We start from the raw sequence: 13944 nt of genomic DNA, 5'->3' as shown, positions 1-13944 counted from the left end.
GTTTCTCAAATACGTTCCCTTGAGTGTGGCATAGTACAGGAATTAGGCAGACAATCAAAAGGTGTTGCTCTCTCTCTCTTTTTTTTTAAGTCTGCAAGCATTTGAGGACATCCCTTGTTATTTTCCTCCTGTCTTCAATTATTCTGTATGAAAAAAAGTTGTATAAGAAGCAAAACAAAAAACAAAAACAAAAAACAGGAGATAATTGAAACATTAGGGAGCAAGGGCAGGGAGAAGCAAGCACTGGGGTGAAGAGTGACCTCAGATAAGAAGTGACTTAGTGAGATTCCTTGTAGCACATCACCCATAGGAGCCGTGCTTAGCTATTGCCATGCACAGAGATGCATTGACTAGAAATGGTGACTGTACCCCACCTCTGTGAAAGCTCAGGTTCAGGACCGTTCTGTGTCTGCCCTGGGCTCTTGTGCCAGACACTAATTCCTGCTCCAGTCCCTGTTTGTTGGTAGTGTCCTATATGCTAGGCTGTACAGGTACTGGAGCCTTTTGTCAAGTGCTCTCATTGTGTGCTAAAGAAAATGGAAAGTAAAAGAGTGAAACTGCAGATTGCCTGTGGTTAAGTAGTAAAGGAAGCTATTTAAGGATGTTAGGCCATCCTTAGAGACTCCCAACAAGCCAGTCGCACATGCTCTGCCATCTGCTAAATGGGACCCAGCTTCGGGTTTCTGTGAGCTGGAGATATGCACCTCTCCTCACCCTGCCCGTGCGCCCGGTCAGCCTCTGTCCCGTCACACCGAGCAGAATCCCATTTGCACTCAGTGAGGTTGCTTTTGCTTCTCTGGCCTCAGGTGACATTTTATTGAATGTGAATGGGATTGAGCTCACAGAGGTCAGCCGGACAGAGGCCGTTGCCATACTGAAGAGCACACCCTCCTCAGTGGTACTCAAAGCCTTGGAAGTCAAGGAACAGGAGACCCAGGAAGACTGCAGCCCAGCAGCCCTGGACTCCAACCACAACGTGACCCCGCCTGGTGACTGGTCCCCATCCTGGGTCATGTGGCTGGAATTACCACAGTGAGTCCCACTTCAACACCCCTACGGATTCTATTTCTTAAGCCACTCTTTCACTGTCTTGGGCCGATTCATGGGCACTAGCATCTTGCTAAGACCCAGTCTTCTCTGTGGGGCTGTCTGAAATAACTGTCTTCTTTGGGCAAATGAAAATCCATATAGAAATCTCAGGGTGGAGGTGAAAGTCTAGACAGAGAAACTTCTAGGTATTCTTGAAGTGTTTGTACTTATCAGATGGTTCATGGAGCAGGGGGGGTCAGCTGGCTGACAGAAGTTCAGCCTGTGTTTCCACACTCATGACCTGAGTTGAATCTGCTCACGCCAAGCTTCTTCTTGCACGGGTATGAGTGGGAGCTGCAGGCCAGCTGTGGCCCTGCTCTGAAGCTTCTAGAAGCTCTGACTAGACACACAGCAACACAGCAGCACACCGTGGCTTCAGAGAGTCAAGAGTCTGCTAGCTGGTGATGTTTCTCAGAACATCTCTTTTCAGTGACTCGTCTGGAAAGTTCTTTAGCAAGCAACTAGGTTGCCATTTTTCTGAGGTATAATGGGAGCCTTGCAATGAACTATAAACTTATCCGACACGATGGATTCAGAGGATTTGGAGAGATCTCCACAAAATGGCTCTGTACATGAATTGACTGTTTAAAGGACGGGTAAATTTAATGTTTGCTTCCTTGGAACAGAGCAAAGATCTAATGGCCTTTAGATTGTTGCCTGCAAGTACGTAGCTTAAACGTTCAAAACGGGCGTTGCCAGTGTTAGGTCCCTCCGAACAGGTGAAATAATGGAAGCAAGGTATTTACTCGGTTTTAAAACATTTTCTTGAAGGTAGAGATGGTTCTTATTTATTTAGTAGCCTCAGCTACAAGCTGGCCTGGATTCCCTTTGGGGTTTCCGCAAGTTCCTAACATTACTTTCTGCATCAGTTGGCCTTTTAAAAGTCCTTACAACACTGAATATTTAGGCAAATTATAGCTGTTATAGCCAAACAGGAGACTATTATATTGAGTAAACTTCCTTTAAATGAAATTTTGGAACTATAATCCCAAGTCTGTTTATAGCTTTTGTTTGAAAGCTCCCTTGTTAGGCTCCTCAGTGTTCCTTTGTGTGAGGCATAGAGCATTGGGCCCATGGCTCCTCTCTTCCCCTGCGTGCCGCCTGGTGTTTGCAGCAATTCTCTGCACTTGTCGGGAAGAGTGAAAGGACATGAGATGACAGGGACTTCAGACCCTTGGAGCCTTTCCTATCCTTCTTCCCTGCAGTGTCTGACGACCTGGTGAACAGGTCAGAGGTACCAGAGCAGAGGGAGCGGGAAGTAGCTCTTCTTCCTGGTCCACTCAGAAGTAACCAGGTTACTTACCCAGGTCCTGAGTTTGTGTCCAGGGAAAGTCTGTCTATGTCAGAAGTTGATTGTTTCTGCAAAATGCTTGGGCCTATAGGGTACAGGGCCTTGGCAACTGCTCACTCTGCTGCTGTAGCATAAAGACAGCCACAGGCCATCCGTGAACAAGAGCTTGCGGGCTTGGCTGTAGTTCAAGGCCCCAGCCTAGGTATCAGTGTACTCACTCAAACACAGCAGTGACCTGTGAGTTCTTATGATCCAAAGCTTGAAAATTAAACCCAAGAATTGACTTGGGGTGTCACGATAGTCAGTGCACCACCTGTGTCCACTGCTGGCACGGATGGGTTAAACGAGCCACATCTATGATGGCAGGTGGCAGGTTAGGTGGACATCACACTGTTGTGTCACATTTGGTTCTTTAGGGGTGGCGCCTGTGATGATCAGGGTCAAGCTGTGTGAAGACAAAGCTGTCTCATGCCCTTCCCTCCACACGTGACCTGTCGTTAGTGTTGAGAAGAGCTGTCCAGTCCTTTCAGCTCTCTGGGGACCCCAGATGTGTGCCCTGGATATCGGCTCTTGGTTGTTTTCTCGACTTTCTTGGTTCTGTTTGCCTGCTTGGCTTGTTCTCCTCAGCTGCCCCACTCCCTGTCGCTCGTTGAATGGCTGCTCCTTTGTGACTACTTTCATTTGAGAGGCTTTCCTCAGTGTTTGATTTTCTTTTTTTCCTTCCTTCGTCCCTCTACCCTCCACTCCTTGTGAGACAAAGCCTTGGTATACAGCCCAGGCTGCCGTCAAACTTACAGCCATGCTCTTGTCTCTGCCTTCCACGTATGAGGACTATAGGCATGCATGACCACACCTAGCATCATCTTTGAAATCTCATTCACACTGGGTTCTTGCTCTTCACTCAGAGCAATTGCTGCATGGTATTTTAAATCACAGTGATTAATTATCGATTTCATAGTCCATAGAGGCATTTCACTGTGTAATAGTTTTCTAGGGAGTGGCTTTCCTTATCTCTTTCCCGTTACCTCTCTCCACCTGCTCTCTTATGTAGCATTATTAGCTCAGTTGGTTCAAATATCTTTTAGTGGGACATTCTTTTTTTCCTCCTGGGCAGTTGTCTCCTGAAGGTTGGTAAGAGAAAGGGTCAGAGCCATATTCCAGGTATAGGGTGTCTGCGTTCTCCATAACCATCTGAGGTCAGCCTAGCAGGCCACTCATGATGCCCTGCCATACTCGGGCTCCTCTCTCTCACGTGGGTATCTGCTTGGGTTCTCACTGCTTTGCACATCTTTCTTCTCTGCTAAGATGAACCTGAGGAAACCTGCCTGCCCACTTCTGGCATGGTTAGTGCAGGCTACAGGGTCCTTTCTGCTGAATTTCCTGTTGTTCTTGGCCCTCTGCCAGCTCTCCCTCACACGTGGTAACTCTCAATTTTGCTTATGATGATGGCCTCTGCTTCCAGGTTTCCTGGTCGATTTGATAGTGAATTTAACACAAAGGAAACCGTATCTACTTCATTCTGCCAGACAAAACTGAATACGACTACACTGACCCTGTTCAGGTCTCAGTCCTGTCCTAGCCTCATCTCAGGGGTACAGCGTCAGCTTCCATGGGGTGGGGGTGGGGACTGGGGTGAGGTGGGGGTGGGCATCCTCTCACAGCTGTCATCTTGAGTTCTCAAAGCCCTTACCTACACATCAGCATTATCCTACATGTCTCCAGCCACAGGAGGGAAGTGATAGAGTAAGGGATTCCAAACCACACCTTGGCAAAATTAATTCTGTTAGATTTAGACTACAATTAAACCTTTACGATACATGCCCAGAAATGTCTAATTTGCAAATACATTTTACCTTTCACTCATCAAAGCATGAGAAAGGATATTTGTCCAAATATACAATCTTGCCAGTTACCTAAAGACCTCTAGGACCCAATGAAGAAGCATGTGTCAGCAGCCAGCTTAGAATCAAGAAAACCGTGGGTAGCCTTACTATGCCTTGCTAGCATTTCCTGTGTGGAACCAAACAGCCAGGAGTAAGAGTAGGTGATAGAGAACCAGATAAGAGTGTTAGTAGTCGTGCGCTCCTTGATAGCACCGTCTGCTGCGGGACCCCTGTAGCAGCTGGACTTTCTGCCAGCTATCCAGTTATCACCAGCCATTCAGAGACCACTGGTGACATTTTACTTTGTTGACTCTCAGGGCCCACATTCCACATCTGGAAGTTCTTCAAAGCATGTTCTCATCTGGACTAGCGTGATAGAAATACGCATTAACTCAGTTCTCTTCTTGCTTAAGAATTTAACCCTTTCCTCTCCTGAAGCCCCGGACGTACTTTATTTGGGAAAGAAACAGGCATCAGTATTTTTTTTTCCCAAGTTAAAAACGTTGACACTTAGAACGTGAGCTAGGCCCCTGGTGTTGATTTATCTAAGACATGCAATGTAAGGGCAGCTACAAAGGCTCTAATGCATATGAGCCCCGAGTAAGACCGGAGCTGCTTCTGGGAGCTTCACATGTGTTTTGCAGTCAAGAATCACATGCTCTGTGACTCAGAAGAAAACTAAGGTTCAGAGCTGCCAGATGACCTGCTCATGCTGCATGGCTGAGCTCTGAGCCGAGCCTCCCACTCCCGACTTAGGCTATGATTTTAATCACGATGCATTAGTAAGTTGGAAGTATCCCCAAGAGAATGCTAAGCCTATATTTAGCTTTAGCTGGTTTACGTCTTTGTTTTTTTGTTTTCTCCCAGAAAGTGTTCTGGAGGAGTTCACGTAACAGAGCCCTGTACCAGGATGGCACAGATAGCTTTCACTACTGCTTGCTACCTTATTTCCCATCATTTTTCCAATCACCTTCCCTGTGAGACTGAAAACTCCCATCCATCAAAAACCAAATGGCCACAGCATTTCAAGAGCAAAGTTATTTTCAAAAACGTATTGAACACTTGCCCCCAAGCCTACCTATATTTAATCATGTAAAATGATGCATTTTAATGTTTACTATAATAATGGTGGGACCCTTCCAAAAATAACTATTTCAGAAGATCTGGAACTGCTGGTCAGTAGACATCTACTGACGAAACAATGAATCCCTTATGTACCGAGAAAAGCCTTTTATTGACTTCAGAATCTAGAGGACAAGATGTCCTGAGAAAAGTGCCTACTATCACGAACTATATAGTAAAAGGTTACCGTAGAAAGCTCTGCAGACCATTGACTTAGAGCACCATTTGAGCAGATGTTTTTATCCCACCTGGATTGGATGAGTTCTTTGCCCAGGCGGTTAAGCATCAACTAAAGACAGACACTTTGTTCATGAGCTGAATGGCTCCCAGTAGCAGAGTGCTAGCAGAGAGCAAGGAATGACACAGGATCCCTAATCCAGGAGTTACTCACAGGGAAGGATCTCTAGATTCTACCCAGAGTTTACAATGGTAATGTTTACAAGTAAGTTAGCTGAACTATGCAGACAGGGCTAACAAAATCAAGATGACATTTTGAAAAAGGACAGAAACTGGCTATGTGATCAACTTTCTGTTCTCAAGATAAGTCCAATCTATTGTTTCCAAACTTGGCCATTGTTTTTCTTCTATAAATACACTAATATACAGACGTGGTGTTTTGGATTTGTGATTCCAATATAAAAACAATGAGAACTTTTTTTTTTTAAAGAGACAATAGGTCAAATTAAGACCAGAGTATCCAAAATTATTAAATTCTCGATGGCTAACATAATGCAATATTCTAAAGTATGGAGAATCAATTCATGATGCCTGCTGCTTCTACACCATGGGAAGGACCTTATGATCCAATCCGGTCAGAGACATGGGCTTGAAACTGTCTTGGCTAATAGACAGTTTACATTCTAACGTTAAACTTCTGTTTTGGATTTTTGTTCTTTAAGAGGCAATGCCTCCCTTGTCTTAGTAAGCCTGACTTAAATCTAGGCAACGTTGCAATACTTAGTTGAGTAAATTGGTATAGGAGGAAAAATAGAGGAAATTAAAAAATAATTTCTAAGTGTCTTGCCTACATGTGGGTATGTATGGCACATTTAAACCTGGTGCCTGTAGGGGTCGAGAAGGGTATCTGGATTCCTTGGAACTGTAGTTATACATAACTATAAGTCATCATGTGGGTGCTGGGAACGGAACCCAGGTCTTCTGGAAGAGCAACAAGTACCCTTCACTGCGGAGCAATCATTCTAGCTCCAAACCTTCATTTCTTGAGCATCTCAAGGCTTCTCATACTTAATTTGCTCACTTGAGTTAAATTTCCATGAGCCTAACCATCTTACTGGAAAAATGACCAAAGTCCTTGCTATTCCTTATACCATGCCAAACCTTTCTCAATTAGACTTAAAAGAATGAGCTCAGAGGAGGAAAAAGCTCACACTCACATCCAGAGGGCAAAGTCACTCAATCTGAACCAGCTGCCAGGTTTCCCAGTGAACGATGAAGTGATGCTAGGGAAAAAACCGGTCATCGGTCCCAACTCACCGGTCTGATGCTGACAGAGTTTAAAATAATGAGGTTTTGCTGCTACAACAGAACAAAAGGGTAGGTGCTACAGGAGGACAAGGACCTTGCATTTCATTCTCCAACATCAAGAGCATGGCACATACTCAAGTATCTAAAAGTCGACCTAAGCCAATGCCCTTCTCACTACGAAGAGTCAAGCAAACAGATAGACTTGTAATTTAATATTAAGTTGACTATAGTTTTGCACGTTTACATAGTTGTGTTTACAGCTGGTCAACATACTTGGTCAAATAGGGCCCACAGAAATACTGAAAAACAAAGCAAAAACAAAAAACCCCATAAAACAACGCCCCCACAAACCATGGTCCAAGACTGAGAAGCATCTCCGCTTCAGAGATTGCTCTATGTACCCAGTTATGTATTTATATGTTCTAAAGCATTGTGACTGGAAGAGGGGATCATACCTCTGGACAGTTACTATCATCTAATTACTACTTTCCCACCAAAAACGGGTGAGGGGCACACGTCAACCAAGGTGGGAATGTGTGATGCTTTTATTATAGTCAGATAAACTGGAACTGAACAGTGTGGCATCTACGCTCAGCTCCTACAGGATGTGTGTGCTACTCACAGAAGGTTTATGGGAATTAAGTACAAGTACTTAAGAGTAGAAATGAGTTTTCACTAAGTAAAATTTATGTTTTTCTTTTTTATCATTTCAATGAAAAAATCTTGTACGTGATGTATGGTATATCAATGCTTCTAAAACAAAAAAAATGAGTTTGTTTTATTTCAAATGAAAGGAACAGTATGAAAAAGGCTATTGCATTAGTCAGGGTTCTCTAGAGGAACTGATAGAATGAATATATATATGTATATATGTATATATGTCTGTATGTTTGATTTATTAGACTGGCTTACAGGCTGTGTGGTTCAGGTGGTCCAGCAATGGCGTCTGCCAATGAAAGGTCTTCAGTATACGCTGGAATCCCAGAGTAGTCTCTAACGCCAGTGAAGGAATGGACTTGCAAGGGAGAGCAAGAGCAAGCAGGCAAACAGAGGAAAGCTTCCTTCTTCATGTCCTTATATAGGCTGCCAGTAGTGTGGCTCAGATTAAAGGTAGATCTTCCTACCTCCACAGAAGATCTGGATTACAAGTGGGTCTTCCCACTTCAAATGATTAAGAAAAAAGAATCCCTCATAGGTGAACCCAGCCACTTGAATTTTAGTTAATTCCAGATGCAGTCAAGCTGCAACCAAGAACAGCCATCACAGTTGTTAAATAATGAGAAAGGCCAGCAATCAGTGTTAATGACCAAACTTCACTGCTTAATATTTCACAAGATCATTTTTATTGATTATCAAAAAGCAACTGATTATTTTAAGGTACAGTCTATAAACAAGACATCTTCAATTCTAACAACAAAAAATACTATCTTCCAGTCAAAAGCAGTTCCTAGACACATGCGGCAGACAAGGGGTCCCAGAGCGACCCCATCTTCCGACGTCTACTGTAGTGCAGCTGCTCACACTTCGCTCTGACAGCGTGGCTATCCCAGCTGAAGGCTGTACTGGCTCTCGGGCCAGCTGTGCTCCTTCCCCTCCCCCTGACTGCTTCAGCTATGCCACTTACTGTCTGACAACTGCTCCACTATTTTATGGCCCAATTTCCATTCACTTTCTCTAGTCTTCTCTAAGTCTGTGTGAGTATAAGTTCATTAGCATAAGTTAAAATTATTGACCTTGCGATTAATCGCTAATTCAGAGAATGTTTGTCTTCTTTACAAATTATGTAAGCCCCCAAGTATATAAAAATGATATTCCCTCAGTATGTTCTACTGTGGGGAATAAGAAGTACTGAGACACATCCAACTTTTGGCTCATGCATTCATTACTGCGCCTTAACCAAAATATGTGGCCATTTTTCTCAGCAGAGACATGAACAGAACATAATACTAACTCCTTTTGTTGAAAGGGTATTTGGCTATGGAAAAGAGAGATCAAATGCAAAAGCTGACTAAGAGCATAAAAAGTTGCCGTCACTTCTGATGGAGACATATGCAGTATTTTTCATTTTAAAAGTGTCCCCCCAAAAAAATGAATGAAAGGAGTCACAACTAGTAAACTCAACTGTACATCCACTAATTACATTCTGTTTCAGGTACTTATATAACTGTAAGGATGTGATACTACGAAGGAACACAGCGGGAAGCCTGGGCTTCTGCATTGTGGGAGGTTATGAAGAATACAGTGGTAACCAACCTTTTTTTATCAAATCCATCGTCGAGGGAACACCCGCGTACAATGATGGAAGAATTAGGTAATGATTACTCAGAAAACTAATATTCAAGTATTTTGCTTTCTACATGTAAAACTCGGCCCCACTTGGAAGAAAGCGTAGCTTATACTTTCCTAAAGAGTGGGAAATTAAGACATGAGAGCACTAGTTAGGTAGAGAGAAATCCAAAACTAGAACCGGCCTTGGTCCCACCTTGCAATTTCCTATACCTTCTGATGCACGCTGAGTGGAGCTTGGAGAATTTATGGAAGAGGGAAAATCAAATCAGAACTAAAAGGACAAATATAGCAAGCTCTAGGGCCACCCAAGTCCACTTTGAGGCGCTTCAGGCTTGAAGTAGTTCTCATCACAATGCTGTATCTTTTCAGATGTGGTGACATTCTTCTCGCTGTCAACGGCAGAAGCACGTCGGGGATGATACACGCCTGCTTAGCGAGGATGCTCAAAGAACTCAAAGGGAAAATTACTCTCACCATTGCTTCCTGGCCTGGTACTTTTTTATAAAACCAATGATGGATCTTAGAAAAACCACAAATAGGCTAGATAAAATTGTATTTATCTTGTCGATTTTTATATTTAAAGAATATATTGTAAAAAAAAAATGCCAGAAAAAGTATGACTTATGAAAACAAGTTACACCTCAGAGAATGTTCTCAAAAATAAAGACTAATGTTAATTTTTATTTGGTGTGGAGGATTTCTCATCACTCCAAATCTTTTAAGTTTCTATTTTTTTAATTCAATAAAAAGCCCATAAAAACTTACATGGTTTGTATGCCACACTTAATTCAAGGCAACGTCAAATATGGTAGAAGTGGAGTTGAAGACACAGCACATTATGGCCATTTCAGTTTAATGGCGGAGGATTTAAACAAGAGATGAATATCTTCTTCTAAGTGACAGCAGTCCTCTTACTGGTGGCTCTAACTGCCTCGTCCTTTCACACACATTCCCAGCCCCACCGCTGCTCTAGAACCTTCTTGGGGTTAGTCCAGATTTCAACCTGGAGTTCTGGTTTTAGTAAGAATGACTGATCTGACACTACTCTCACTGAGTTTATTTTTTATTAATATGGACCTGGTATTTAAAAAAATACCCCACGTTCTATGCTACCAATGAGCCTTGGAAAACATGTTAGCAGCAACCGAAGCCCCTTGACCCTTGTTCAAACAGATGGCCATGAAGTGGTTTGATGCTGTGCCAGTCCATGTGCCTGCTGGGAAGCACACAAGTTCCATCATAGGGGCCACCCAAGTGCCTCAGACCATTTCTAAATTTAGAGATTCAAATAGTCCATTTAGTTACTATGGACCCAAATTCAGAACACTGAAAACCTGCTATCAAAAACTGTGATAATAAGAATGTGTCCAAGTTCTTAAAGATGCAGGAGTGTGACAGCAGTAAGAGGAAGCCTGACTTCACATCAAGAGGGGGCTTCTGCACCACAGCACCTCTCCTGCCAACAGCGTCCCGCTAACTAGAAAGCTAGTGAGTCCTTGATCTTCACCACACTGTGCACACATGGCCAACCTTAGCACTAAGTCCCCTGCTGGCTTATTCACATTACTTTCTTAGATATAAAGTAATTTGTCTTTTTTTCTTTAAATATTACAAGACAAAGATTTTTAACTTAACACAAAAAAATGCACATTTTTATTTTGGAAAAGAAAAAGTTAACGTTTCATTCTAACAGAACAAGATTAAAGGTACATTTCTTAAACATTATCCAGAAAAATAAGGAGATTTATAGCATCTATTTCTGGGGCACACGTACATAAGAGGTGGCGCCTACTCGGCAGGGGCAGCTTCCGTGCTCTCCTGCTCAGGGACCGGCTCACTGCCAGCCTCTTTTCCTTCTTTGCTTCTTTTAGACTTTTTGTGCTTGTGTCTTCTGTGACTGTCCCCTTCTTCACTTTCATGACGACGTCTACTATTACTGCAGGGAAAGGAATTGTGTTTAACAATGGGAACAAAATCAGTCTGGTCTCACCAACCAATGCAAGCCTGGATTTCAGATGGACTTGCTTTCTGATGTTGGAGTTATTCTGCATGAGATTTTACATGGATTACATTGGGGTGCTCTTCATCCACACCACCCATATCACCCCAGACTTCCAATACCCATCCCTTTGTTCTGAAAGACTTTATGCAAGTCTTTTTACAACTGGAACAGGAAATACTGTTTTATAGGGTGAATTTTCAGGCACAATGGGCATTAATTAAAATTGATTCTAATGTATTTTAAGACCAAAGCCCCCCCCAACTTTTTCCTTAAGCCAAAGAGCATTTTAATATTTATTATAAAGATTGGGTCATATGCCCAATATCAAATAGATAATGTAAAACAAACAAAAACCACCAGGCATCTTATTTTTATCCCATGCTAATTTTGTCTGGAAGATATTAAAAGAAATGCAACCTTGTTAGATTTTAAGATTGTTTTTGATGCTCATAAGGAAGGAGCTTCACCAGGTTGCTCTTGGTCTTTTAGTTAAGAATAGTCTACAGTGAGCTATTTGGACCTGGGCCAGTATTAAAGAGCAAACCTGCGAGAGGACTTGTGTCTTGTTTCCTCCTTCTCTCTGTGCCGCCGTTCTCTGTGCCGCTCTTCTTTCTCCCGACTAGCTCTGTGGCGCTCATAGCCTCTCTCTGCATACTCCCTGTATCTGTATCGCTCTTCATCACTGCAACGGAAGTGCAAACGCTGACACCAGGACTATTAAGTTAGCTGACTGAAAAGGAAGAGCTTCTGAAGCCCAACATAAGCCAGCACATGAGCTGGAAATTGCTGGACAAGTCACAGATCAGTGACACATCTCACTTAAGGCAGCGCACTAAATAATGCCATCCTGTTATATCTGTTTGAATGACAGAGGTTTCATATTAGGTCACATTTTATTTCTGGAAAAAGTGACCTGTAGTTGATTTAAATTTTAATCAACAGATATTTCTTTTTTGCTCTCATTTTATAATTATATATTTATATCTCAGATATAGGGGGAGGGGGATCTTAACTGCAAAGCACTGGCCATGTAGTAAAGAATCCAAGAGCATAATGGCTCACAGTGGCTTCTGCAGTAAAAGGCAGATAAAAGAGGTTAATTTATTTTTAAGTGTTTGCTTTTTACTAGCAGAAATAGTACAACTTCTACCAAGTGCAGAAGAATGAACATGAAAGAGAGAGTCACACCTGCATTCCCACACAGCCCACATAACCCGGACATCTCTGCTCCATCACCCACTCCTACCTCTGTCCCTGCCTAGTGTGTACATTAACGATGACATGTGGCTAAAGCCTCCAAAGGCACGGATACAAATGACAGCTCTACTTCCTGGGGTCACACATTACTACCAGGCCTGGCTTTTTCCTCTTTCTATCTGACACGAAAGTCAAGATTTTAAAACGCAGTATCGGACAATTCTGTTATTTAAAATAAACATCTTTCAGAATACTGTCAAAAGCTTTAGTTTTAAAAAATATGTTCAATAAAAATAATTAGGATCTGTATGCAACAACAAGGTGCTCAGGAACGTGCCTGGGATGACAGGCTCAGGGGAACCATAAGCTACACACAGAGAGGAGCAGACCAGCAGCCTGTGACTGCCTAGCGAAAGGGGTGGTCAGTAATGACGCTCAGTGCCACAACACACTGCTGCACACAACGACCTGGGATATAGTAAGACTGTAAAATGCTTTATGAAAACGTGTTTTAACGCACACATGCTCTTTCCTAAGGAGTATGTCATTGACAGGCAGTGCAGAGTGGCCGCGTGCACACAAACACGCAGCACATTCCTTCTAAGCCTGTGCCACTGGGAATGCAGGATCACTCTTTAAATCTCAAGGTGTCCGTGAAACCGACGGTAACGTTTACAGAGTGCCTGGTGAGAGCAGGCAATCAGTGAGTGCAGCCCCTGCCCTGATGGGATGGCTCAGTGGGCAAAGGTGCTTGCTGCCAAGCCTGGCAACCTAAGTTTGATCCCCAGTGCCCATACTGTAGGACAACTGAATTGACTCCTCCTGCAAATTGTCCTCTGAGCTCTAAGGGGCGATAGGGGACAAGCATGTGCACACACACAGAACTTGATAAAAAAAAAATGGAATTTTTCAAGGAATTTAGTGCTTACATTCTCAGAAGCAGACTATTTCCTATAAAGGGCCTCTGATAACTCTCTCCAGCTCAGGGATAAAGGGACATTGCAATTGCCTCCATCAGCAAATGCAGTGTTCCTGGTGATGACTCCAACTAAGCTTGCATAAAGTAACCAAGGCCAATTACCTCACAGTTTCCTCGTGTGTAGCCCCTTTGCCCTAGAGCCAATTCTTGGGGCCCTTAAATGCTGTCTGTCGGCAGTCACATGAACAACAGACTTTTGGGAGTTGGCCTTCATGAAACTACAGCAGCTTCCCATCCCTTCTGACACACGGCACAGTGCAAAGGTTGCTCCAGGCCTGCAACTCATTAAAGCACATTTTCTAACATCCTATAGCAACCAGCCTTCTTTCAGGCCCTCAATTAAACTGCCTTAAAAACAGATGTTAAAACTGCTCTCTAATTTTCAAAACAGTGACCCTGCAATTTGTAATGCAACACGTACTATATATGTTTTGCTTTTAGACTATTTTTGTCAGTCTTTAGAAACAGACAGATTTTACTTCCCGTTTGTATTCACAGTACAGTTTTCCTAGGACAAGTCAGAATTCCTTGACCTTTCGCTTTTCTGACCTTTAGCTTTTCCTCCAATTTATTTAATGCCCTAAAACTCAGCAACCTGAAAATGAAA

The 13944-nt window shown here is 42.9% G+C and overlaps 2 protein-coding genes across 16 annotated transcripts in view; one reads left to right on the top strand and one right to left on the bottom strand.

Annotated features, from left to right (window-relative positions):
• The window catches only part of Lnx1 (ligand of numb-protein X 1), a 102127-nt gene extending 92204 nt beyond the window's left edge, over nt 1–9923 (top strand). For 3 of the 4 annotated variants that reach the window (XM_032915939.1, XM_032915941.1, XM_032915940.1), the window contains 3 exons: nt 807–1032; nt 9023–9181; nt 9529–9842. In XM_032915939.1, coding sequence (XP_032771830.1) covers nt 807–1032; nt 9023–9181; nt 9529–9664 — 521 coding nt within the window. In that variant the 3' untranslated portion in view covers nt 9665–9842. Of the gene's footprint in view, nt 1–806; nt 1033–9022; nt 9182–9528 lie in introns of all 4 variants that reach the window. The other variant, XM_032915937.1, reaches the window with a different exon arrangement.
• The window catches only part of Fip1l1 (factor interacting with PAPOLA and CPSF1), a 60664-nt gene continuing 54910 nt past the window's right edge, over nt 8191–13944 (bottom strand). For 8 of the 12 annotated variants that reach the window (XM_032915943.1, XM_032915942.1, XM_032915947.1 and 5 more), the window contains 2 exons: nt 11706–11843; nt 8191–11095 (listed from right to left, as the gene is read on the bottom strand). In XM_032915943.1, coding sequence (XP_032771834.1) covers nt 10948–11095; nt 11706–11843 — 286 coding nt within the window. In that variant the 3' untranslated portion in view covers nt 8191–10947. The remainder of the gene's footprint in view (nt 11096–11705; nt 11844–13944) is intronic. The other 4 variants (XM_032915951.1, XM_032915950.1, XM_032915954.1 and 1 more) reach the window with 1 other exon arrangement.

The sequence above is a fragment of the Rattus rattus genome, chromosome 11 (assembly GCF_011064425.1).
Source record: "Rattus rattus isolate New Zealand chromosome 11, Rrattus_CSIRO_v1, whole genome shotgun sequence".
NCBI lineage: Eukaryota > Metazoa > Chordata > Mammalia > Rodentia > Muridae > Rattus > Rattus rattus.
Note: the sequence above shows the minus strand (reverse complement) of the source record. Positions and strands in the feature narration are given on the sequence as shown.